The following is a 26300-nucleotide window of genomic DNA, read 5'->3' as shown; positions in this document are numbered from 1 at the left end:
TAAGTAGGCACAAAGCTAAGACTAACATCTATAGCTTTCTCATTCCTATGAGGGTTTTAGTTCACGGATTTGAGAAAGGACTGGAATATTCTCCTTCGCCTTCCTCTCATTTGTGGAAGAAATGAGAGAACTCAAATAATCATTTTCATAAGTTTTGCTTTCCTCTCCTCCATAACTAGGAAAGGTAATACCATTGTAAGGCTAAGAAGTCGTTCCTAAGGGAGTGTCCCATTTAAGAAGTCCCTGGGTGGTGACAGTCCCTGGGGGCTCTGAGGAATAAGCTACATGAATTCCCTGATATTGTTCCTATGGGGCCATGAGTAATTCCCAGTGACCAAACAAATGCAGCACAGAACGAAGACAGCAGCAGGTGGTATGCAAGGCTGCCTATGGCTGCTGCCAGATATTTTCTCTTATAACAGGAAGCGCTATCCATGGAAAGCCATAAAATTTTGTAGAATAAAGATTGCATTAGCTAATGGTAAATTATTGAGAATGAATTATTCACGATTTTCCAAAAGAAAAGGTAAAAGCATAAAAATAATAAAATATAGATTGAAAAATTAATGAAAACTAATATGACATCTCCTTGCTGCAGTTATTATAGAAATGCACTAAAAAAATTTGGAGGCACTCTGCTCCCGTAGCATTGTATATGTTTCCCTTTATTATTGTACTTTTCACACTGTACTATAAACATTTGTTTTATTTGTCCATCCTTTCTACTGACCATAAGCTCCTTGAGGGCAAGGGGAGTATATGTTATCACTGTATTTGTGCCTGTATCAGTTGCATCAGCATACTAACTGCTTAACAGATATTTGATGAATCAAATCATTGAATGAGTAATATGAATGAATAAATGAATGACATGAGTCTTCATCTATACAGTATGGAAGCTATACCTTTTTAAAATTTGCATCAAGTAAGATACTTTAGTAAGATTATATCAGCTTTTGAAAGCAACTCAGACATGACTGAATCCCAGAATTTTAATGCAAATAAATTTATCTAAATAAATTTTTTATAACTGTTATATACTAAGAGCTGTGGTGGATATAAAGACAAATAAAAACTAGTTCCTGTATTCAAGAAACCACAATCTAGGTTTTTATGGCATGATATGGTAAATGCAATGAGAAAGGTATAAATTGTGTACATTAGTTTGCTAGGGCTGCCATAGCAAAGTACTACAGACTGGGTGGCTTAAACGACAGAAATTTGTTTTCTTATGGTTCTGGAGGCTGGAAGTCCAAGATCAAGGTGCCGGCAGGGTTAGTTTCCTCTGAGCCTCTCTCCTTGGCTCCCTGATGGCTACCCTCTTGCTGCTCTACACAAGGCCATCCTTTGCCCACTGACACCCCTGGTGACTCTCCCTCTTCTTTAAGGCGACCAGTCATATTAGATTAAGGCCTCATCCTAATGCCCTCATTTTAATTTAATTACTTCTTTAAAGACCTTATTTCTAAATACTGCTATATTCTGAAGTACTGGAAATTGGGACTTCAACTATGAATTTGTGGGGGTAAGGGAACACAGTTTTGCTCATAACAAGGTGCAATACAGCTTGGCCTAGGCTCTAGGGCAGATAGACCTGGGTTTAAATCCCCATTCCTTCAATTATTGTCTGCATCACTTGAATAAGTTCCTTGGGGCATCAGATTCCTCATTTGTAAAACGTGGGCAGTAATAGAACCTACCCAAGAATCACATTAGATAATGCAAATAAAGTTCTTCACCAAAGGCAAATAGTAAGTACTCACTACATGGTAGCTGTTTTTATTATTATTCCAATAGGGAAAGATAAAATCCAATAGGGGAAGATTAAGAACATTTTCACAAGACTGGGTATAGTGGCTCACACCTGTAACCCCAGCACTTTGGGATGCCAAGGTGAGAGGATTATTTGAGGCCAGGAATTTGAGACCAGCCTGGACAATATAGTAAGACCCCTGTCTCTACAGAAAATAAAAAAGTTAGCTGGGCATTGTGACACATGCCCATAATCCTAGCTACTCAAGAGGCTGAGGTAGGAAGATTGTTTGAACCTGGGTGTTCAAGACCAGTCTGGACAGTATAGCAAGGCCTGTCTCTACAAAAATAAAAAAGGAACATTTTCACAGAAATGTTGGCATTTGAGGTAGACTTTGAAGAGTAGATAAGATTTTGACAACAGAAATAGCAAGTGGGAGGAAGGCATTCCCGTATAGGAATGATTACTCAATGTCTGTGAGGATTTGGGGGAACAGTTACTGGTTCAGCTTGGCCAGAGACTAAATACATGCAGGAATTAGGGTGATAAACATTTGGGAGAGGCAGGTTGAAACCATGTTGTGGAAGGCATTGAATGCCATCCTGAGAGATTTATATTTTTCTAAGCAGTGAAGAACTACTGAATGTTCTGAATAGGAGAAACTGATTAGAACTGAACTTTAAAAATATAATATAATAACATTATTTATGTTACATAAAAGTGACAAATGTAATTATTTTTTTAGATGCTTGGATTTTCAAAAAATGCCTTTATTCATGTATTTTTCTGTTCAGCAAATATTTGTTAAGTACTTACTATCTACCAGCCCTATACTAGCCACCAGGGAGATAAACTAACTCTTGGACATTTTTTTCCTGCTAAGGATTTGACCTTTAAAAATAGTTTTATCCTTTCTCCTCCCCAGGTGTGGAAGAAGGGCAGAAATATGTTGAGAAAATAGTGGCAAAACACAAAGAAGTTCTTGAATCCATTACTGAATTATGTGCGTCTCTCACAGAGCTTGAAGAAAAACTGAAGGTAATTTCTTCTTCCCAGAGCATGTATTTTCAAGTGATATAAATAAAAATGTGTTGATCAAATGTCTTCTGCTGCAAAGATGTTCTAATAGAAATTCTCAAGGGACATAATGTGCACATTTGTTTCACAGCTTTCTAACATAATTATCTGGGTGTTTCTGATAATTAATTCTGTTTCTTTTCCATCACTGCAAAGAAAAATATTGCTGGGAATGAAGGCTAAACACAATTAAGGTGTCTCGTTTACATTTTCATGGATCATAGCCTAAAAAATAAATGGGTGCCATTAAAACCAAAGTGAAGTGTGTATTAAGGAGCCTATAGTTCTGTTCATAAATAATAGATGTCAGGGTTTTTTTCCTCCAAATTGTGATACCAGAAAAAATAAAATTATAATAATTTATAGTATTTATTAATAATATAATAATAATTTTCAGGTATTATCTTATTGGACATTTTGCTTCATGGAAATAGTAAACTAATCATGATCACTTGTCACAAAATAAAAATTGATGGTAAAAATTGTAAAGAAATGTCTTATGTCTTATGTCTAGGCAAAAACCAGTTGAAAGAGAAATACATATGTTGTTTTGTCTATGTCATGTCAAAACTCGTTTGGTTAATGCTGTTTCTACAACTGGCTGAAGGAACTGGTTATTGAAGATGGGTAGAAGAGCAAGGTCATTATGCATACAGGCTCTACAGCAAAACAGAGCTGCCTTGGAATATCAACTCCCGGAATTATTGGATTTGTGACCTTGAGCAAATTATGAAATCTTACTGAGTCTCACATTCCTGATCTACAAAATGGACCACAGGGTAGCACTGAGGATTGAATGTGAAAATGCCCAAGACTACCATTGTGATTATTATTGTTATTGCAGCCCCATTGTGATCTTGCAATTCAGAGCAGAATTATATTTTTTCTAACCACTATTTTTCCTGTTTGAATTTTGATGTCATAAATTTGTCTGCCTACTCCAGTCAAATAATTTAAGAGGCTTTTAATTCAGCAGGGGCCCAATCAAATTATATTTTTCTTTTGGTTAAGAATCTAGATTTTTCAACGTTTTTACCATTTTAAATAACACTACCATGAACATCTTCATGCATAGCTTTTTCTTTCTTTTCTATTATTACCTACCCATAAATTCTCCAAAGCAGACTTGAGAAAAATGCAATTTTTAACATACGAAATTGCTAATGTTTCTAACATATGTGTTAAATTGCTTTCCAAAATGTCTTATAATCATAACACCACCAGTAATGGATGAATCAACCATACATCTTATGTTATCTCTTTCAACATTACATTTTCTCCCTGCTTCCACTCCACCTCGGAGGATCTGTTGCTTCTCCTGGCTGACTTCCTACACATGGGCTGAAAATCGCTGCTTTCTCTGACTCTTTGCTCTTCATTGTCTACAACATCCCTCCCATTTCTGTTGTTGTACATCTTCAAGCGAGGTTCAACTTGGTAAAGTCTACTCTCTCCAAGTTAGATCCCTCTCCAGCATTTCACCTTTGTGGCTATTCTTCCAGAAAGAGCTGTTTCCACAGCCTCTCCCCTTCCCCATTCCCCATTCCTTCCACATGCCCTGCAGCCAGGGTTGTACTCTCTCTTTCTCATGCTCAACCCGTCACTTGGATTCTTTTTTTGCACTAGTCAGGAGTCCCCTAATTATACACCCAGCTGGATTACCCTTCCTAAATACAGTTCTGCTAGGGTCATTTTCTTATTCTAAACACTTCACTACAAATTCTTCACTGCTTACCAAGTTCAGTTCAGACTCAAAGCCTTCCAGTGTTCTGAATCTGATCACCTTTCCAAACCACTTTTACATTCATTGTTCCCTGGGGTTTCCTACTTCTAAACCTTTACTTCAAATTCATGACCTTCTGTCTCTATTGAAATCTTAGCATCTCCTAAAGCCAAACCCAAATACTGCCTCCTCCAGAGATCCTTCCTTAGCTGTATCACTCCCTCTCTGATCTCCCATAGCACTTGTGTTCTTTCCCACTTGTCCTCATCCATTCAGGCCGCTATATCAAATGTGATAGTCTGGCTGGCTTATAAACAACAGAAATTTATTTTTCACAGTCCTGGAGGCTGAGAAGTCCAAGATCAAGGTGCTGACAGACTTGGCATCTAGTGAGGGCCCACTTCCTCATAGACAGCCATCTTCTCACTCTAACTTTACATGGTGGAAGGACACAGGGTCTCTCTCAGGCCTTTTTGATGAGGGCACTAATCTCATTCATGAGGGCTCTAGCCCCATGATCTAATCACTTCTCAAAGGCCCCAACCTCCTAATACCATCACTTAGTGGGTGTGGATTTTAACACATAAATTTGTGGGAAACTTAAACATTCAGACAATAGATAGCATTACCATTATCATCACATATAATTTCTAGAATATATGGATTCTACTGGATTATACTGAAGGAAGCCCCCAGGCTCTGCTCAGTTCAGTGTTCCACACATTTAATACTATGTGTTGCCTTTTAAAGCAGGTTCTCCAGAAAAGGTTTTGGCATTTATAATAAATGCCCAAAGGATTTTGGTACAGAGAAGAAGAATTATTCAGTAGCTTGAAAATGTTCGATTTGAATGAATATAGAAATGAGGAAGGGCTTCTATGGCAAGAGACATAGGAATCAACATTCCCTGTATGAGTTAGAGCCACAACAAAAGCTTGCCAAAGAATGCTTAAAACTTTACATATGTTTGTATGAAAAGCACAAATGTCTAGTTTTTATGTTTTTAAGATTGATGCTATGGTTCTCTTTTCAGAGGTTATTAAAATGTATGCCCAGTAATCCCTGCCAAGGCTGAAATAGTGATAAAAACCTTTCTAATGGATAGCAATTTGAGATTCACAAAGGACTTTCATATACATTATCTCCAGTGATTTCTGAATAACCTCGAGATGGAAATAAAGCAAATGTTTTCTTTGTTGTAGAGGTGAAGGAACAAGTCCAGGGAGGGTAAAAGTGCTTCACGTGGGGCCCAACTGCCAGTAGTGGTGAATCTGAACTTTGAGCTTAGATCTAATTCAAAATCTAGCGTTCTTTCCACAACAGCTGACGTTTGGAATCAGATATCAAGTGCGTACCAAAGCAGAGTGACTCATCCAGTAGCACAAACCAGTTTGGTTTTAGAGTTCAGACTAAAAGCTGACTCTCCCTGAATCCTCAAGCCAGCATCTCACAGGCGTCTTAATGAGCATGCCTGTTTTTTTAAGGCCCATCTAGTGACAGTGTTCCAGGTAGAATGGTCTTTTGTTGTGGTGTAATCATTATCGTAAACTGGTGTGTTCTGTCACTTGAGGTACCAGTGGCTCCTTTCACTAGCTCAGAGTCTTCTCAGCTGTCATATCGGCTCCACAGCAGTTTGCAAACCCCCACCACCTCCAGGACTAAAACTGAGCTCCATGAAATGCAGAAACAAAAAATATCATCACCCAAGTGAAGCATCCTGTGTTCTCAATGGCTGTTTTTCTTTACCATGCTCAAGGATATTTCCTTCCTCTTTTCAACAGTCTCCCAAACATTTCCCTTGTGTAGATTCTCTGGAATTCCAGCTCTCTTCATCAGAGACCTTTAATCATTTCTACCTCATTGCCGCTCCCCAGACTCTCCTAATGGTTTAAACTGCCATGCATAATGATTCCTTTCTCCAGAGACTGCTCCTGCAGGAGCATCCTATTATAACAATTACTTTTTTTTTTCCTGCTGGGCCTTTCAACAACCAATTTCTACTGACAATGAACTTTATCAAAGGAGTGAGGCAGGAGGGAAACTGTGAGCTTGGAGGGATCATTTTATAAATCACATCATGGGAGTACATCAGTCTCTTGTGGAATACATTTGCCGAAAGGTTGCAAGTGATCTGTGTTTCCTTCCAAGTAGTTAACAGTGTGGATGGCACTGTTCCTCCAACATTCCTGGCGCAGGCTTTCACTAACCGTTGCTTTGTTCAGCAGGGAGACGTTTTAAAGATGAGTCCGCACTTGGAAGACTTCTATGACGATTGCATTGACCTATTAAAGGAACAAACAAGAAATAAGCAGACAATATTCAGTGAAGAAAGGAATAAGGTAAAGAAAACTCCTTAACCTCAGCTACTCATGACTTTTGTTTTGAGGTTAGCTAGAGACATCGTGCATTGCAAAATAAAAAAGAATTGAAGCCTTCTTATCATTCCAAATAGAATCTCCCAGTGTAAATGCAATGTGAGTTTCCTGGTCCCTTATTTCCTGTCTACTCCGTACTTAGTCCTTCTTCTCTTTCCTATGTTATTTTCTCAGAGCCTCTCCTATTGGGTACTAAAATCATGGCATTTCACAATGACATTGGAACAGCCACGTAAATGCCATAATGTCACCCCAAATCACTTCTATTTTTTCATCTCTAGAGTACTTTTCCATTGTCTTTTTTTTTTCTTTGTAATAAAGACAAGGTCTCACTCTCTTGGCCAGGCTGGAGTGCAGTGGCTTGATCATTGCTCATTGCAACCTTGAACTCCTGGGCTCAAACAATTCTCCTTCCTCAGCCTCCTGAGTAGCTGGGACTATAGGCAAGCACCAACACACCTGGCTAATTTTTTAAATTTTTTTGTAGAGATAGGGGTTTTGCTATGTTTCCCAGGCTGGTCTTGAACTCTTGGCCTCAACCAATCCTTCCACTTCAGCCTCCCAAAGTGCTAGGATTATAGCTGTGAGCCACCGTGCCTGGCCTCCTTTGTCTTTTTATATTTCACCCAATTTCAAATTTTACTTCTTTCTCTTTATCATATCACCATGCCATGATTTTTATTGTTTTATACTACCCATTAGAAAACATTGTAAATAAAACTAGATTGTATCTTGTTCCCATAGATACGACTTCTAAGCTTATATTTCTAGGCACATGTACTAAAACATAGACTCCAGCTGAAATATAAATACTAAAATATTTAGAGGAATGTTTGAATTACCTTAAAACCAATGCCTTTACTGATAAATTAAAACATGTAACAAAGACTACAAATACTCACAAAATGTAAATGTATATTTTGAAAGTATTACTTAAATCACAACATCACTATGGGTTTTCAGCATAAGTCGGTCACTCTCTATTCATAGCTGTTGGACTATAATTAGCTCATGACTTTTGCTTTGCCAAGTTGCCTGCCCCCAATGTTCCTGTCCCAAGGACCTGAGAAGCAAGCAGAATCAACATTATTCTCAATTGCCCTCAAATTAATAAAATTTGCTTCTTGTGGTATAAGAGTCAAACAAACAAAACCCTTCCTATTTGTTGCAGTTGTTTCATGAAGAAAGATTTCTCTTTCCTTGAAGTCAATATAGCTTCTTTATAGGTCCTTTTCTATGGGTTAAATCTATGCCAAGGTCCAGTGAAATTATACAACAACCAGGCAGCCAGTACCATTAAGCAAGCTGGCTTTTTCTTTTTTTTGGCGTGGTGTAGCCTTAACCCACATAAACCCTGATTCTTCTTTGAGGCAAAGAAGAGCTGCCAAATTTTGGTCATCTTGTTGGATCTTTAGTATTACATCAAATGGTTTTAGTTACTCTGATTGGTCTAAATTGGGGTTTATCCAGCACTATTGGCATTTTTGTCAAAGGATTCTCTTTTGTGGGGGGCTGTCCTGTGCACTGTGGGGTGTTTAGAAGCACCCCTGCCTTACCCACTAAATGCCATTAGCCTCTATTGTTATGCTAAGGTTATCCCAATTGAGGATGCCTGGTTGCTATAATAAGGAATAGCATTAAATGCACCACATTTTCTTAAATAAGTTTCTAAGAGGGACCAAATCCAACATCATATTATTTATCTTATTTCATTCTGCATGATTTTCTACATTACGAAATAGGCACGTTTACTAAGAACTCAGAAACCAAAGTTAATGGGGAAATAAACACAAGAATTTATACTTAGTAAAAATGATTTTTCATGTTTGTGTTTATTTTCTTATTATAAGAAAATAAATCTTCCTTTAAATAAAAAGCAGCATTTAATTTCATTTAAAAATCATTTTTATTCTAATACAAACTAAAAGACAGGAGGATAGATCAGTCATTTAGGGTATAAGTGAAGGTCCACAATTACAGCTGTCAAGAATTCTTGTTGACATTATTTCACATTCTGCTGCAATTCATGCAGACAGCAAAATGAAAGGGTGGCAGTAATCTTCACTTTTAAGTAGCTCAAGTACATTTACCCTCTTATTGTCGCTATTATTTATATAGAGATCAGATGTGATAATTCCCCAAAACATCTTGTGAGCAGATAACAAGAAGCACCAAGTAAAATCTTGTTCAGGAATTATTGCATTTAATTCCAATACCTTTAAATGTTGTTAGTCTTCCTCAGAAAATTACTTGAATCAGAAGGAACAGTTCTACCAAACTATTACAAAAATATACTCATCACAGGTATTTTTTTCCTGAAGGTAGCAAAGTGCTTCTCATTTTTTCTGACCTCAAAATGCAGTGGGTAGAATCAGGCAATTCAGTAAATGCAATGCACATAGTACTGTTAATAGATTGGTAATAATATTTTATACTCAAGGTGAGCACCAATTCTAAATCCACAGTAATATCTAAAATTCCTAAGGTTAAACAGAGACACACAGTATTAAGAAGCTTGCCTAAAGTCATGGAACTATTAGATGGAAGATGAGGGGTTTTGAAGCCAGCATTTAGACTTATAGAATTTTAGTGCTGGAAGGGGTTTTACAATCATCTGATCAAATCTCATTTTACAGTTGAGGAAACTGAGGCCAAAAGATTAAATATGTTGCCCTCCAAAAATCACAGAAAACAGCGTCAAAAACTGGGCAGACAGCCCAATTCTCCTGAATTTCAGCCATGAACTTTTCCCACAAGACCAAGGGGGAGCTACCAGGAACTGCTGCATATAAATAAGCTGTTTTGTAATGTTACTGTAGGTGTTCATGCCAAACCTTGCCCCATCTGTTTACATGAGGATTAATAAAGCAATAGCTTGGAAATATAATACTTTCATACCAAATAATTCAGTGGAGTGCTCTTATCAGACTAGGTGAGGTCAGTTTGCTAATCCTGATCACATGGCAGGTGGGGGAAGATGTTCTTGAGACACTTGCTTTGGAAAAAATTAGGAAGGGACAAAGTATTCTTCTTCACCACTTTTCTGTTCCCTTTTACCTTGTCCCCCACAAGTGCCCAAAGGTACCAAGTTCACTCCTTGGCTGCCTAAACTGCCTATAAAGGTCTTCTTTCATAGACCAAGTCCTATGCTCAGTATGTTTCTTTGTCTATTTCTCACTTACCTTCGTTAAATCTTATTTACCCTAAAGTAAGACTATGTGTTGTGGAGGTATTTTAGCAGGTAAAGTCCTGTGGTGTTCCTTTAAATTTACCCATAGGTGGTTCCCTGCATAAGTACTTTGAGGATATGTGCTGCCCATTTCACTGGATAGATGGAGAATAATATCATCATGTTATCCCTTCCTGACACTTTGCCTACATAGCAATGATTGCCAATTTAAATGATCATGTATATCAATGGAAATGAAAGTTCAGAAATCCTGACAGAGATAACACCCAAAGGCATAGATTTAAAGTTAATTAAAAGTTAATTAATAATTGGGTATGAAAGTGGATGAGATCTTTGAGGGGGAAAGTATACAGTGAAGATTAGAGAACTTAAAGGAAAAAAACCACAGGTTATTCATGTATTTAGAAGGCAGGAAACGAAAAAGAAACCAACAAAAAGACAAAGAGCAGCCTCCCAGTTTGATATAAGGGAAACAAATTGAAAGCTGAACTATGTTTTGGTGAATTAAATCAGAGTTTCCAGCTATTTTACCAGGACTCATCAGATTGATGCAAATATGCCCTGTCTGTACTGAATACATAGATTTATTAATATTTACCGCTTTCTGGAAACACACATACACACACACATTTCTTTTTTCTAATGGCTAAGATGGTTTTATGAGGGGAAAATATAAAAAAATAATTGGTATGTATAAATGTTTGGGTACTATTTTTATAAACAAAAACTAGATAGATCCAGGAGATTATAACTTAGTGAGTTTCAAAAGAAATTTCTGTAAAATTCCATAATGACTTAAAAACTGAGGGCTTACTGGCAGTTGAGAATAAAGGCAGAAGTGCCAAGTGTCAAATGGATTTACTCAGAAAAATATCTACATTAAACTCACCTTATTTTGCTTGCTGAGATGATTATTTAAAGGGTAATTCTAGGTTAGTGCTATAGGACTAATTTCTTGTGATTTTTAAGAAGTCATTTGATAAACACATTCATGATAAATGGAGAAATGTAAACTGAGTGAGAATTTGGTCAGGTTTTAATTGTACCCAACTATTAAGTTCAGCAGTGTCAACCTGGAAGGCAGTGTGCTTTGGCTTTGTTCTAAACTCTATAGTGTCCAACATTTTTATCAATGGTGTTAATGGACAGAAGAGGTAGGAAATTTTAGTTGACTAAAAACTCAGTATGAATCAATGGTCCCATGTGGTTCTTATGAAAACAAAAAATGAACTACTATAATTACTTTAATAAAAAAACGTATCATATAGATCAAGGAGATGATGATTTCACTGATTACTTACCATCTGGAAAGTAAGTAGAGTCTAGAAACAAACATATTTAATGGGGAGCATTAATTACTAAATTGAAATGTTTCTAGAAAAGAACTTGAGAAATTTTTCTCCCTTTTATTGTTAGTAGAAATTATCTGGTAGTATTATTTTCTCTGGAAAGTACTTTTCTATTTTAGGAATTGTAAGAAAGTAAAATAAAAATAATATTCTTGGATTCCCTTTGTGTGTTTGGCACCAACTGAAACATAGAAGTCAGGAATCAGTAGCCAATAAAAGCTGGATTGGAGGACATGACTTGGACTTTTCTAGTGGGTTTCCCAAAACTTCACACCTGATTTCGATAGATGTACCTACCCATCCAGTTGGGTACACATCTAGACACCACTAGGTTCCTGCAGGGGATTTTCATGTCTTAGAGCCAACCCGAACACACCATTTGGTGGACAGCAAATCAAAAGAGAGGAGCCTCCTAAGAAGGAGCTTGTAGCCAGACAAGAGTCGGACCTCCCAGACAGTGACCAAAAGGATGAGAGAGAGTTAAGGCAGAAGAAGAGGGTGTTTGGTACAAAGAAAGAGACTTAAAAGCTGTGGGACTGATGCTCCAAATAGTCAAAGTGCTGTTAAAATTGGAGAGCAGTCGGACTTCTCTGTAGCTGTAGGAGGCCAATTTAGATCCATTGGTGGAAAATTCAGGAAGGCTGATCTTTGCTAAATATAGAAATACATTCTTAATGCAAGTAAGGCATAAGTTTCTCAAAGAAAGTACCCTTTCAAAAAAGCGTCCAAATAGAGGCTGACAGAGTGTCGCAGAGGAGAGTCTTAGACTGAATAGGAGGTTGGATAAAAGTTCCTAGAGAAGTAAAATAAGCACTCGGCTTTCGGGAAGGGGTGGAAGAGGGGAGCTGAGCTCAGCTGTGGCAGGGCAGCCAAAAGAGGGGTGTTCCCTGCCACATGTGAGTTTATTTAGTAATTTTTTTAATGAAAGGAATTTCTAAGAACTTCTGGGTTTTAAAGCCAGAATTTAAACTTCTACTAAATGTCTGAAGGAAACCAGTTTCTCTAAGCTGGGTTTATGCTTTCTCTGAGGAGAGATCTTCTCTGTGGGACAATAGAAAGATCTATTATTTTACTTCTACTCTTCAACCTGAAATTGCATTAATTTTCCCAAAAAATGACTTCTAAAGTATATGTCAAGAGCAAGACCATGGGCTAAAATGAAGAACTGAAAGTCAAGGCAAGACATGACCTTCCTATGTGCATTAGTTACATGGGACAAAAACCAGTACATGGTAACTAAGTAAAAGTGCACCCAAAATGCTAAGGAAAGGCACAGAAAGTAGATATAAAACAAGCAGGTTGGGATAGATGAGATCACTTTTCAGCTTCGATATTCTTTAGAGTCTCTGCCGCAAGGGACTGTTGAGCCTCTTCTTAAACCAAAGATGGACATGGATCAGCAGGGAGAACGAGTGGGAAGTGTCAGCAGGGGGAGAAGTACTGCATTCATGGCTCCTAGCAGGACCTACTCTCCACTGGGGGCAGAGCGACAAGTGACAGGTGCGCCCCTGTTGTATCTTGGTGTGCTGCCTTGTGAAAGGCCATCACATGGGATTGTTCCACTAACATCTTCCTCTCTCACTAGGCTGCTGTCCCCAGGGTGCAGAGACTGTGTCTCCTTTTACTCACTACATTATTCCTCCAATGCCCAGCATACATATATATAGGTACTATGGTGCTCGATAATTTTTTTTCTCAATATGAGAATAAAACTGAGGGGCTTTAAGAAAATAAAACCAGTCATTAAGAATGGCTTTCTCTAGATGAGGTACAGAGAGTCCAATTCGCAGAGACAGAAAGTAGGATGGTGGCTGCCAGGAGCTGAGTCAGGGGAAAGGAAGCGGGAGGGGAGTCCATGTTTGATGGGTACAGAGTTTCAGTTTGGAAAGAGGACAAAGTTCTGGAGATGGATGGTGTTGACGGTTGCACAACATGAATGCACTTACTGCCACTGAACTATATACTTAGAAATGGTTAAAAGGGTACATTTGTTTTTCCAAGTACAGTATATGACTTTCAAAAAATGGTATGTTTTATGTTATGTATATTTTACTACAACTGAAAAAAAAGGCTTTCCTGATAGAGAAGAGGGGTTATTCTGGGAAGGTCTGAGGGATTACCTAACAAGGAGGTCTCTGTGTTCACACGGAGTGTAGACAAACCAGAAAAAAGCAGAATTTGCTGGTTGAGGAGACTCCTCAGATCATGGTTTGAAAGATGTTGATTCAGTCCAACCCCTTCATTACAAACAAAAACTAGGGCTTTCTCTCTTCCATTTCACAAGGTCTATTTCATTTGATTCAGAGGATTCATTTCAATTTAACTATTCCTTGGTCATGGGGCGGGACTGTGCTCAGGTCAGACAGACAAATGGTTCCACGTCTGTAGTCCTTGCTCTGCGCCCCTAAGCTTGGACTCACTGTAGATTTTCTCAAGTTGTCTCTCTGAAGTTGAGTTTCACTGTAATTGAACCTGGTAAAAGAAAAGTGAACTAAGGAAGCTTTGGCTTTTCTCTTTTGTAGGGGCAGGTGCAGGTGGCAAATGTGCCCATCGGTGGAACAGGGGGAGATGGGCTTCCAGGGGACCAACAGCAGCTGTCTGCTCCCAAAGAGGGCGGCATCCAGGGCCCACTCCCGCCTGAAGACATGCTGTCAGAATACGAGTGTGTCTCACCTGACGACGTCTCCTTGCCGCCCCTCCCGGCAAGCCCTGAGTCCCTCCTTGCACCATCTGACATGGAGGTGGAGGAGCCTCCCAGCTCCTCCCTCGGCCTTTTCATAAGCAGCCCCGGGATGCAGGTGGAGGCCAGCAGTCCAGAGGAGGCCCAGGAATCTGTTCTTCCACCACCTGTTGCTTTTGCTGATGCATGCAATGACAAAAGAGAAACATTTTCAAGTCATTTTGAAAGGCCTTCCCTCCAAGCCAAAGCTGAGCCCTCATTAGCCTCCGGAGGATTTCTGGAAAAGAGTACTGCCTTGCACAAAATCAGTGCAGGGCATCCAGAGAGCATGCCGAGTGAAGCGCATGAGAGAGCTTTACCGCAGCACCCTCAGGCTCAGGGCCGTTTGCTAGAGACGCAGGAGGAAATGCATGCTGATCATAACTCCACTAAAACCCGGGCCAGGCTGCATGCTTCCCCCCATGTGTCCTCGGGCCTCAGGTTTCAATCAGGCACCAGCCGGGGCTATCAGAGTCAAATGGTTCCCCAAGAAGAGATTAAAAGCACATCAGCAAAGAACAGCGTGGTCAGCATAGCTGACCAGGCACCTAATTTCTCCAGGCTCCTGTCTAATGTAACTGTTATGGAAGGTTCTCCAGTGACTTTGGAAGTTGAAGTAACAGGATTTCCAGAGCCTACACTGACATGGTGGGTAGCCTATAATGACAAGCCATAAACAGAAACAAACTGAGTCATGGAGAAAATCATTCTGTGGGCACTAACTTAAAAGTTTAGGGCTTGCTGATTAATATTCTACCACACTGCAACTTTGCATGATTCAATCTCCTATCACCCCCCCAACTCTCACTTTAGTAGCAGCATGGTTGATACCCTTAAGACAAAAGAAAGTAACCATATAAAATAATAATTTAACAAACTCCAAAATCACTGGAAATTGGTTGTGCTTGTTTTTGTTTTTCTTTCAGTTTAACATTCCACATTTCTAAAGATTGCGGGTTGCATTTCTTTCCTGTTGTCTATTTCTACACAAGCATGAAATTTTCTTGAGGTTACTTCCCTTATGCAATGAAAAAAACGTAATAATTTGGGGTTTTCCCTTTTCTTTCACTTATCTATTTCATCTTCTCCATCTTTCCAACAGGGTCACACTTGCCACTTTTATAATATTTGTTTGTTTTACTAAGATGTCTTTTTATACATTTCTTTGATGTGAAGGTGGAATAACAATATTTCTTTCACAGTTGCTCCAGGTGACAGGCAGTAAACCCAGTTTTGAAAGGTAGTAGTGTCATAACCGAGCTGTGAACAACATGATTTCACTCCGGAGACATCATTATTTTTTAGCCTATTTTGTTTAGTAAAAGGAAACTGTAGAAGACAGGTTTTGAATCATCTACTGTTGTTAACAATAGAAGCAGTTCTAACTTTCTCAATATGTGGGATACTTTTAAACATGTAGAAATTTTTTGTCCTTAAGTAGATTTATTTGAGGACAAAGTTACAGATATGTTGAGAGTGAATTTACACTTATAAACAAAGTAAAATAACATTTATTTATCATAATGTTTCAGTAGACATTAAACTAACAGTTTCAATTATTAGGTGTGCCAACTGATGGTACTTGAAGTGTGAACTGGTTGTCTAAAGAACTTACGAGAAAACTTTGGTTTCTCAAATTATTAAAAGAGATTGCACTTCTGATATAGTGCAGCCACTTATGCTTTTTGTTTTATTCTATTGTTTTTACAATTGCATGCTTTTTACAAATCAGGAATTTCATATTTATGAATTTAAAAGATATTGAATTCATTATTAAATATCAGTTCACCCCAAAGAAAAAATGTTGTCTGACGTGTCTCTTGTTTTTGTCCATATAATAAATAACTTGGTTAGTATATGTGGTTGAAGAACCACTGCAGTAACATATCATTTAAAAACTATTGCAATATCATGAAAAAATATTTTGCCATCAGATTTACAACAATTTTGCTCAATTAACAACTGTCAAACTATCAGGGAATCATATATTTTTAGGAGGACACCCAGAGAAATGCAAAATTATCACTTAGGCAATGGGAACAGAAAATGATTCAGGTTTGTCATCATCATTCCTTGCATGGAAGAATGTGGGTAGAAATAAATAAACAATAATCTTGTATATACAAAATAAACTATTTGCTCTATAAAAAGATGCAGTTAAGTGCTCGTGTTCATAGGAAACTTTTAGAAATATGTCATTAACAGTCATAATCCCACTGCATACATACCTTTTATAATAGAAATCACTTTCTGCTTCTAATGGAATTAAGTTACAAAAACTAAATGAACCCATTTCATCAGGAGATGATGCGTAAGTACTATCCTTTAAAACAGCACATCTGTCGAGTGGGTCTTGTGGTATGACTGTGATGGGCAGATGAGTCTCACTCCCCTACGAATTCCAAGAAGGAGTCATAGCTGCTGTTTCATAGTGACTAAAAGAACAAAGCAGGCCAGATAGGAAGGTGCCATTTCACACTCTAGGTAATCACTGCCCTGAGCAAATGGTGGCCCAGTGTGACCAGATGGTCTGGCTTTTAAAGAGTAGCTCATATCTGAATTTTCATATGTAATATTCCAATTGTTAAAGATTGTCAAAAAATTCAATTTTTCAAAAACATGGCCTGAGCCAGTCAAAGCAATCCTCTGGCCACCAGTTGCCAACTGCTGCTTGAAAGATAAACAGCCCCACTGGAATTTCCTGTAGCTACAGAGCTCCCCGCTGACTCTAGAGAATATTGCTGTGGTAATGGGCCTACTTGCAATAGTTATCAGAACTTGGAAATGACGTGAATAAAGAGCAATCCTGACTTTGAAAACTGACTCTCTGCTTCAGGTACAAGAAGGGCCAGAAATTGTTCGCAGATGGGCACTTGCAGGTTTTACACAAGGAGACGATGCATTCGGTGTTCATTCCGAAGGTGTGCAAGGCAGACGCAGGCCTCTATGTGGCTCGGGCCCAAAACCCTAGCGGCACTCTCTCTTCCAGTGTCATCCTCCACGTGACAGGTAACCGCAGGCCACCAATCACAAGAATAAACTGGATAACCCTGTGTGTCATCTATGTCAGCGTGTCCCTAATGTACTGGCTATTCACGCAGTGACTGTGGTGTTGGCACTGATGGATGTCATTCTCAGGCACCTGAAGGACAATGCAGCTGTTTATTTCCCTGCACCTCCCGCAAAGCAGCCCCCACCAAATGCATCTTCAGCCTGGCCATCTTGCTTGTTTGGCTAATGCCACCTCCAGGTGAAATAATCAAATTTTCTCTAGTGCTTAATGTATCTGAGGAACGTGGTAAATTATTGGCAGTAGATAAGGTGCATATTTTTGTACTCTAGAAAGAGATGTGTTCTATATAATATGCAGGAAAATATGCCATGTTTATTCCCTCCCAATTTAAGGCTGGCATCAGCATAGAGTTGTGAGGTAAATTTCAAATCCAGTTGTTTGATCATTTATTAATTATACTCAGAGACATCTCTTTGTAGAGAGTAATAGTAAAAACATTGAACTGACATTGTCTTGTTGCATTAGCTGTCCTTTAATTTTCTTTTTCATGTCTTGATCTCATTTATTGAAATACCTTCTATGTAATTTCAACATAGACTACATTCCTGAGTCTGAGGATATCACTGTAAATAATCACTCCTCATGTTGATCTGACGAGTTTGACATTGGAGAACAGATGTGCTGTCAACGTTAGATGGAGTTTCCATCTTCCATCAGCTCTGCGTGTCGTACGGAAAGATGTGAGGCAGGCTGCAGGTGTGGACCAACATGATTCCTGCCATTCTGTTGATGCGCTTTGGGCAGCCGCGTGTACAACTGCACCCAGCCCCTTCTGCTTCTAACCTTCATTCTGCTGCTGACCGTTGCTTCCGTCTGCAGCAAGCATCTCACTGCCTCAGTTTCCCACCTGGAAAATGAGTTCATCATCTACCTCCTGGGCAATTGAGAGTTTTCATTTTGTGCCTTGTAAAGATCTGGAAAATGAAAAGCTCACTATGAGGGCTAAGGGTAATTATATTGTTTAATGTAATTTGTCATCACCCTGGCCTCTTGCCCACGATATCTTTTTTTAGACGCTGTTACTTTAGAATATTAAATTAAAGGAGTGCTGTTAATATGTAATTTCCAACTATTCTCATGGGGGAAAATGATGTTTTATGAATTGGAGCTTAAATTCCTTTCTAATTTCTTAAGATTACATCCTTTCTAAAGACTTGAAATTAAACTCAGGAGGATACATTTAGTATATTCTGGATGTGGGGGAAGTGTGTAATCAGATGGTATAAGATGAATTCTATTTTTTTTATAATTATCACTGTAATATTAAAGAATGTTTTATGCCTTTCTAAAATGCATTGTTCAGAAAAGAGCATTTTTTTTGCTTCCTTTTAAAAATAAACATGAATAAGAGAGGTATTTGTTTTCTAGATTTTAAATGTAGTCTTGTCATGCTAGGAAAAAATCTTTAGTTGAAAGAATAATTCATTACAGATTTTTGATGAAGGGAAGGAATTAATTATGTTGCTGGAAGACTGTCTGCAAATAATCAAAATATTTAAATGTAATATATTCAAGTTGATATTAAAGTTACTGAATGTTATCTGAAGATGTGAAATGTGTAGTCAAGTAAAAAGTTGGCATATTCTTTCTTGTGTTGCATATTGAATTTAATTAAAAAATTAAATTTCTTAATTTTCTTCCAAATTTTGACAGACACCTATTTAAAGCTTATGTACAGAGCATCCTAAGAAACTCACAGTCGGTTAACTTTCCTGTCCTTTTTGTCCAATTTCAAATATTTTGTATATCTTGCCTAACTGCTATTGCCTGTGTTAAACCTTGGGAGTAAAACTTATTCAAGTACAAAGAAAGCAAGCAGGACTAGGTAGTAAATTCTCTCTCTTCTCACTTTCTCTTTTTTATTAATTTGGCAGAATCTCCCTTCTCATTTTGTCAACTTGATTGAATTTGTGCCTTGGGGTTTTTAGGGCATGGGAATTGCTGGTTTGCTTTACCTGATACATGCCAATTAACGTAATCCCTTGGGAAATAGAGTGAGATATACATACATCCATGATGTATGACCAAAATGTAAGATCCTTTCTGTGTGTATGTGTGTGTGTGTATGTAAACATATATACCTAGAGCTCAAATATTAGAGAAAAGTATCATGCTGTTATTCAAAATATAGTTCAGATAGCTTTCTATATATCTATCTACCTATTCATCTGGATTATTGATTTACTATCTGGTAATTTCCACAGTAGTGAAGAATAATTCAGTTATTCTTCTGGTTATACTTTAAATTCAAAAACTTAAGTGTGATTTTCCTAAATGCTGGGATTTCTGTCTTGATCAAAAACTTCTGCTTATGAAAGTATGAACTGAAGTTACTGGTTAAAAATGTAAAAACTAGGAAATGCAAATGGTGTTTCTATTTTAAGGTGTATACATGATTTACACCCATTTACTTCTAGAGACAATTCTGGACAGTCAGTAATATCAAAACATTTCAACAATAAAATTAAAATGAAAGAAAGGTTAAAAATCAAGTGTCCTCAAAACCTTGAAGGACTGCAAAACAAAATGCACCTTCAGCTTCCGGTAAGGCAAAATCATGGAGTTTTCTAGCTCTGATTTTTCAATAGAAGGATGTGTAAACATTTGACATGGTAGTTATTCACACTAAATTCCAGGAGAAATTCACTGTAGAAATACTTACATTCGAATCTCTAAATATTCTATACAACCTAAAATATTTGAACAAAAAACAGAAACAATTTTGCTATTTTGTCCCATCTCCTGCCCCCTCCCCACTCCCCTGCCCTTGTCCCTACCAAAGTGACATTTTAACTTCAGGTTTTTAACCTACCATGCTCTTCTTCTCTCCAGCCCTTTCTTCCTAGAATTCCCTTACTATATTCTTCCCTAGCTTCACGTGGCTTAACTGCTGCTTATCCTCTGGTTCCATCTGAGACACAACTTCCCCCGGGAAGGGGAAGCCTTCTGACCTGTCAAGTCCAGTGTAGACGTTCCTGCCAACTGCACTGTCAGCACCTGAGCTGCCTGCCCATGCCATGTCCCTTAATACCCAGCAGCAGAATCGTGTGTTTGAGCACTCGTCTCCTCTGGCGAGTCAGCAGGATCCGTGACAGCCCTGTCATGTTCATATTCCCAGCACCTAAGACACAGCCACACTCAATAAATATTTTTTGAATTGAATTGTTGTCAGAGGTAAACAAAGGTAAACCTAGCTTGTCCCCTCCCCCACTTTTTAGAGGGAGGAGGGGGGAAACGTAAAAGAGCAAGATTATCCTTCCTTCTATGGACATGAGCCAGTTCTAATCAGGCTCCAGCTGTGCAGCATGCACAAGACTCTCTCACCTCATCTACAAAACTTACATGAGAACCCTCCAGACCCTCTGGGCCTGATTGACAATTTAAACTTCAAAATAGATGCTGGCTCCTGGGGTCAAAGTAATAGGGAGGAGGAAAGAGGAAAGGTCCAGGATCTTTGTTCTATCATTTCATAGCAGATGGAATCGGGCATAAATCACCGTCAGGTGTAAGGGGGGAAGTGGGTACCTCCACTCTTAGTGACTAAATCCAAACTGCCAAAACCAGAATTGATGTACTTCTACAGAACACTACACAAATTATCAATATTTAATTGGAGCTGGGGCTCAGTGATCCGGTTGTGAACAGACCTTACATGAAACCAGCATTTCACACATACTTGTAGATAGAAAAGAAGCCAAATCCAAGAACTTAGAGCATTTGAATTCCAAATGAAGGAAGGAGAGAATACCGCATCTTGTTCTGCTTTATGTTTGTCTTTATTCATGACCATTCCTGACTAAAAATTGCCATCTGAAGCTCTTGACATCCCTGTTGTATGTACAGCATTTTAAGTGTGGCCATGAAGTAAGTTGGTTGAAACAAAATAAAATGTCTCCTCCCAGTATGCTCTGATAGTGTGCGTGTCAATGCAAATGCCAAAGCATGACAGACTATTTTCCATTTATAATAAGCAGAATCTTGAGCTGCATCAGAAAGCGAAAAGATTTGCATTCGCTAAATGAAACAGTGTCCTTCTTAAAGCAAAAACAATTCATTTTTTCTGCTCTCATCAGATGAGAGATGAGATCTGAATGTCATCAGCTGTGCATGAATTCAACCTCAAAAACAGAAAGCACAAAACTGCTAATTTGGCCTTTTCCCCTGAATCTCCATACCACTGTTTTTTGTGTTGGTGAGTTTATATAACACTGTGAGTTTGGTGAGTTTGGAGGCATGATACCCCAAGTGGTGAACAAGTCAATGTGTTTAGAGTTTGAGAGTTTGGCTTGCTCACTCTTCTTTCTATGCAACATGAATTTAATTTTTATAAACCAGGACATGGCAAGTCTGATTCGTTGGATCCTTCTTTTTCTACCATAAAATTAACACTCTGTCTTCCTTAAAGGACAAGAAATAGAACAGAATTGTATAAATAAGAATGTTTGTGTGAGTATATTCCCAGTTAGCACAATAAAAACTAGATAAAATCAAAATATATTTTAACCATAGGAGTATATAGAAAAAATAGATCAAATCCAATTTTTCTTTAAACCAGAACAATAACAGTTACATACTTTGAGGTTTTCAATCTGTATTCAGATGGCTCCCTGCTACAGCTCTTTTTCCATTTACAGCCCACTTAAATATCAATACTTGTGGAATAACAGCTCCCGAGCTGGGCAATAAAATGAAATCAACTTTTCCCTTTGTCATTCAGCAACTGTTCTTTTTCCAAGAACTTTATTGATCCAAACAACTACAAAATGATATTTTTATCTTATGTTAGCATTTAAAAAAATCATACGATGAAATTTTTGGAGATAAAAATTCGATGAAATATAAAGGGACATACTTTATCCATGGCAAATTATCTCCAACACATATTATTCTGATGATGCTGGAGAGGCACCTTTCCTTGTAATGAGTAGTAAGCACACACCCACTCATACAAGCTATTGGCAAACAGGGTCAGCCAGAAATGCAGAGAAAGTATAACACTGCTTACCTGGAAGGATCAGAGAGGCTAACATGCCCGTTTGCTCCAGAGTGCCCTCTCTAGCGGATGCTGCCATGCTAACCCTGAAGCTGGCCTTGGATTCAAGTGAATGCAGCTCTAGAAAGTGCCTCTTTCGCGCATATCTATTCATTTCTATTACTCCTAAAGGACTAATGGAACTTCTTACCACATTCTGGTCTGGGCTACTAGATTAGAGTGTTTCTCCAGCACCAAAATGGTATGTTCTGGTGGAAAAATGGAGTCTATAAGAACCTGAAAGATTTTATGCTATGCTCCTCCACTTACAGTGGTGGTTGGGGAAATGTAGAACAGGAAGGAAAAAGATGGCCAGAAGCCAAGGTGAAGACACTGAGTGTCTGTTTTGGGTTTTATCTTCCCTCCCTGTGTGGCTTTCCTACGGATTCGGGAAATGCATGGGGGGAGCTGCCCAAGAGGAAGTTAGAGGCCAAAATAAATGTCTCTACTTGACAAGTTTTGTTACCCAGTTATAAGACAGTACGGGGTTGAGGAGTGTCAGGGTGGACCCTGAGTCCAGTGCCTTTACCAGGAGCCATGACAGATGCAGAGACACAGAGGAGATACACCCGGGAGGGGGAAATGTGAGTCCGGAGGCAGCGATTGGAGGGAAGTGGCTTCTACACACCAATGAACGCGAGATTACAACCACCAGAAGCCAAAAGAAACGAGGAAGGATTCATTCTTCCCTAGAGACTGGAGACAGATTGTTCTGATGACTTAGACTTTGGACATTTGGACTTCTAGCCTTCTGAATTGTGAAAGAATGAATTTCTGTTGTTTTACCCCACTGGTTTGTGGTTCTTTATTATGGCAGCCTCAGGAAACTAATACAAAGAATATGTTTTAGAAGAGGCAATGCAAGTCTTTCTCTGGTAATAAAATCAGCAGAGACATTCATTCTTAGACACCAACCAGCCTTTTGAACCAGCACTGTTGGGGTGTGCTGGGATACCTCAGTACTCTTCTTGAATTTGAGGGATCACCTTCATATATTTAAGTCAATCAATAACTATTCATCTTCTATGTGAACATCACCCCTAAGTATACCATGTGTTAGGAGTTCTAGAGAAGCAGAAGTCCTTCAAGATAAGGCCTCTAATAGGTTTACTACTTGTTTGATTGTGACGTACATGTGAGACCAAAAATATAACAAAACAAGATAGTAGATAACCAAAGTGACAAAAAATGGGGTCTGGGATAGGGGTTGGGGGAAGGAAAGTTGTGGTCAGAAATATAACCAAAATGGGAGTGTACAGTGTGATAGAGTATAAAAAAGGAGAGAAATGCAAGAAAATAGGATTACTAACAGTCAAATGTTAGAATATATATGAACTAAACACTATCTAATTGATTCATAAGGTTCTATCCAACAAGAGCAGAATACAAACTCTTCTCATACTCACATAAAGCATTCCAAGACATACCATATTCTTGGCCATAAATCACACCTTAACAATTTAAAAGAATAATAATTATATAAAGCATGTTCTCAGACCACAATGGAATTATGCCAGAAAGACAGCTCAAAAATCTCCAAATATTTAGAGATTAAACAACACACTTTGAAATAACACACTGATCAAAATAGAAATCTCAAGAGAAATTTTAAAATATTTTGAAATAAAAATACAATTTAAAATTTATGGGATGCAGCAAAAACAGTGCTTAGAGGGAAATTTATATCACTAAATACATAAAATAGGAAAGAAAAAAAAATCTAAAATCAATGACCTAAGCTTCTACCTTAGCAAACTAGAAAAAGAAGAACTAATTAAGCCTATAGTGAGTGGAATAAAAGAAATTTTAAAAATTAGAGTGTAAATCAATGACATTGAAAACAGGAAAAAATAGAGAAAATCAATGAAACTGAAAGCTTGTTCTCTGAGAAGATCAATAAAATTGATATACCTTTAGTCAGGCTAACCAAGAAAAAAGAAAAACACAAATTGCCAAGATCAGAAATGAAAGAAAAGGTCATTGCTACTGATCTATGGACATTAAAAGGATAATAAGGGCCAGATACAGTGGCTCACGCCTGTAATCCTAGCACTCTGAGAAGCAGAGGCGGGCGGATCGCCCAAGGTCAGGAGTTCAAAACCAGCCTGAGCAAGAGCAAGACTCTGTCACTACTAAAAATAGAAAAAAATTAATTGGCCGACTAAAAATATATAGAAAAAATTAGCTGGGCATGGTGGCACATGTCTGCAGTCCCAGCTACTCAGGAGGCTGAGGCAGAAGGATTGCTTGAGCCCGGGAGTTTGAGGTTGCTGTGAGTTAGGCTGATGCCATGGCACTCTAATCTGGGCAACAAAGTGAAATTGTCTCAAAAAAAAAATAACAAAAAAGGATAATAAGGGGTACTATAAGCAACTCTATGCTCACAAATGTGATAATTGAAATGAAATAGATCAATTGCTTGAAAGACACAACTACCGAAACTCACACAAGCAGAAATAAGCAACTTGAACAGCCTTCTATCTATTAAATAAAATGAATAATTAATAACCTCCCAAAATAGAAAGCATAAGGCTCAGATGATTTCACCAACAAATCTACCAAACATTTAAGGAGAAAAAAACATAATACCAAGGCTCTATAATCTCTTCCAGGAAATAAAAGCAGAGAGAACTCTTCTTAACTCATACTTTGAGGTCAGAATTACCCTAATACTAAAACCAGATAAAGGTATTACCAGAAAGGAGAACTAAAGAACAATATCACTCATGAATATAAACACAAAAATCCTCAACACAATACAGAGAAATCAAATTTAACAATAAATAAAAAGAATTATACATACCAAAAATGAGATTTGTTCAAAGTATACAAGACTCATTCAAAATTCAAAAATTAATCAATGAATCCACCACATCTATAGGCAAAAGAAGAAAAATCATGTGATTATATCAATTGATACAGAAATAACATTTGACAAAAGCCAAAATGTGTTCATGATAAAAAAAAAAAAAAAACTCTCCAAAAACTAGTAACAGGAAGCTTCCTCAACTTGATAAAAACATCTACAAAGGCCCTATAGCTAATACCATCCTTAAATATGAGAGTCTGGACACCTTCCCCCTAAGACTGGGAACAAAGCAGGGATGTCCTCGCTCACCACTCTTACTCAGTGTCAGGCTGAAAACACTAGCTAATGAATATGATAAGAAAATAAAAGTTATGAAGAATAAAAAGAAGAAGTAAAACTAACTTTATTCACAGATATCATGATTTTCTATGTAGGAAATCTTAACACCTCTACAAAATATTCTTGGAACTAATAAGAGTCTACCTAGATCACCAAAAGTAGAAGACCTGCAACAACTGCATGTAGGAGAAAGCCAGGGAGCTGCCCATAAATTAATCACAGTGAATCAGGCACCTTCAGGGACCATGGCAAAGGCAGGCAACATGAAATTGCCCCTTTTCGATAAATTGGTCACAGACATTATGAGTAATGAAATCTATCTGTCGCACATCACACTTGCTTTTTTCTTACAGCATTCTGTAATAATTGTTGAGGGCTTTGAGAGAGGTAAATTGTTTGAAGGGGACAATGCTCATCAGAGCAAGGGAATACTTGATGTGGAACAGAAATCAAATGTGACCATTTGCTGGTCATTGTCATCATCAACAGACCAAGAGAGAAAAATTAGTAGTAAATTGTATTAATAGCACTGTAGACTGAGCTTTCTCCAACAATAACACAATAATAATAATAGAAGAAATGGAGTCTTTCTGGTTTCTAACATCACATCCTGAAGTGGATGACTAATCAAGTGATAGTCTGCTACACTGCAAGAATGAATGTAGCTCTCGTGTGTGTGTGTGTGTGTGTGTGTGTGTGTGTGTACTTTCCTGTCGGTAAGAATGGGCCCATGCTGCTAATGTTATTTATAAGATTTCTTGCTAGAAACCTAAGCTAAAATATGCCAACCATTTTATTTACTTTAAAAAGTAATATTTCATAAAGTCATATGTTGGTCTGTTAATCAATTAAAAGGCAGAA

The 26300-nt window shown here is 38.0% G+C and overlaps 1 protein-coding gene across 2 annotated transcripts in view; it reads left to right on the top strand.

The window, feature by feature from the left end:
• The window catches only part of CCDC141 (coiled-coil domain containing 141), a 180331-nt gene extending 154112 nt beyond the window's left edge, over window positions 1–26219 (top strand). For both annotated transcript variants that reach the window (XM_012785842.2, XM_012785846.3), the window contains 4 exons: window positions 2679–2791; window positions 6776–6892; window positions 13990–14834; window positions 17023–26219. In XM_012785842.2, the coding sequence (XP_012641296.2) occupies window positions 2679–2791; window positions 6776–6892; window positions 13990–14834; window positions 17023–17290 (1343 nt within the window). In that variant the 3' untranslated portion in view covers window positions 17291–26219. The remainder of the gene's footprint in view (window positions 1–2678; window positions 2792–6775; window positions 6893–13989; window positions 14835–17022) is intronic.
• The last annotated feature ends 81 nt before the right edge of the window (window positions 26220–26300 follow it).

Source organism: Microcebus murinus, chromosome 8 (assembly GCF_040939455.1).
Source record: "Microcebus murinus isolate Inina chromosome 8, M.murinus_Inina_mat1.0, whole genome shotgun sequence".
NCBI classification, from domain to species: Eukaryota; Metazoa; Chordata; class Mammalia; order Primates; family Cheirogaleidae; genus Microcebus; species Microcebus murinus.
This window is presented reverse-complemented; position numbering and strand designations above follow the sequence as displayed.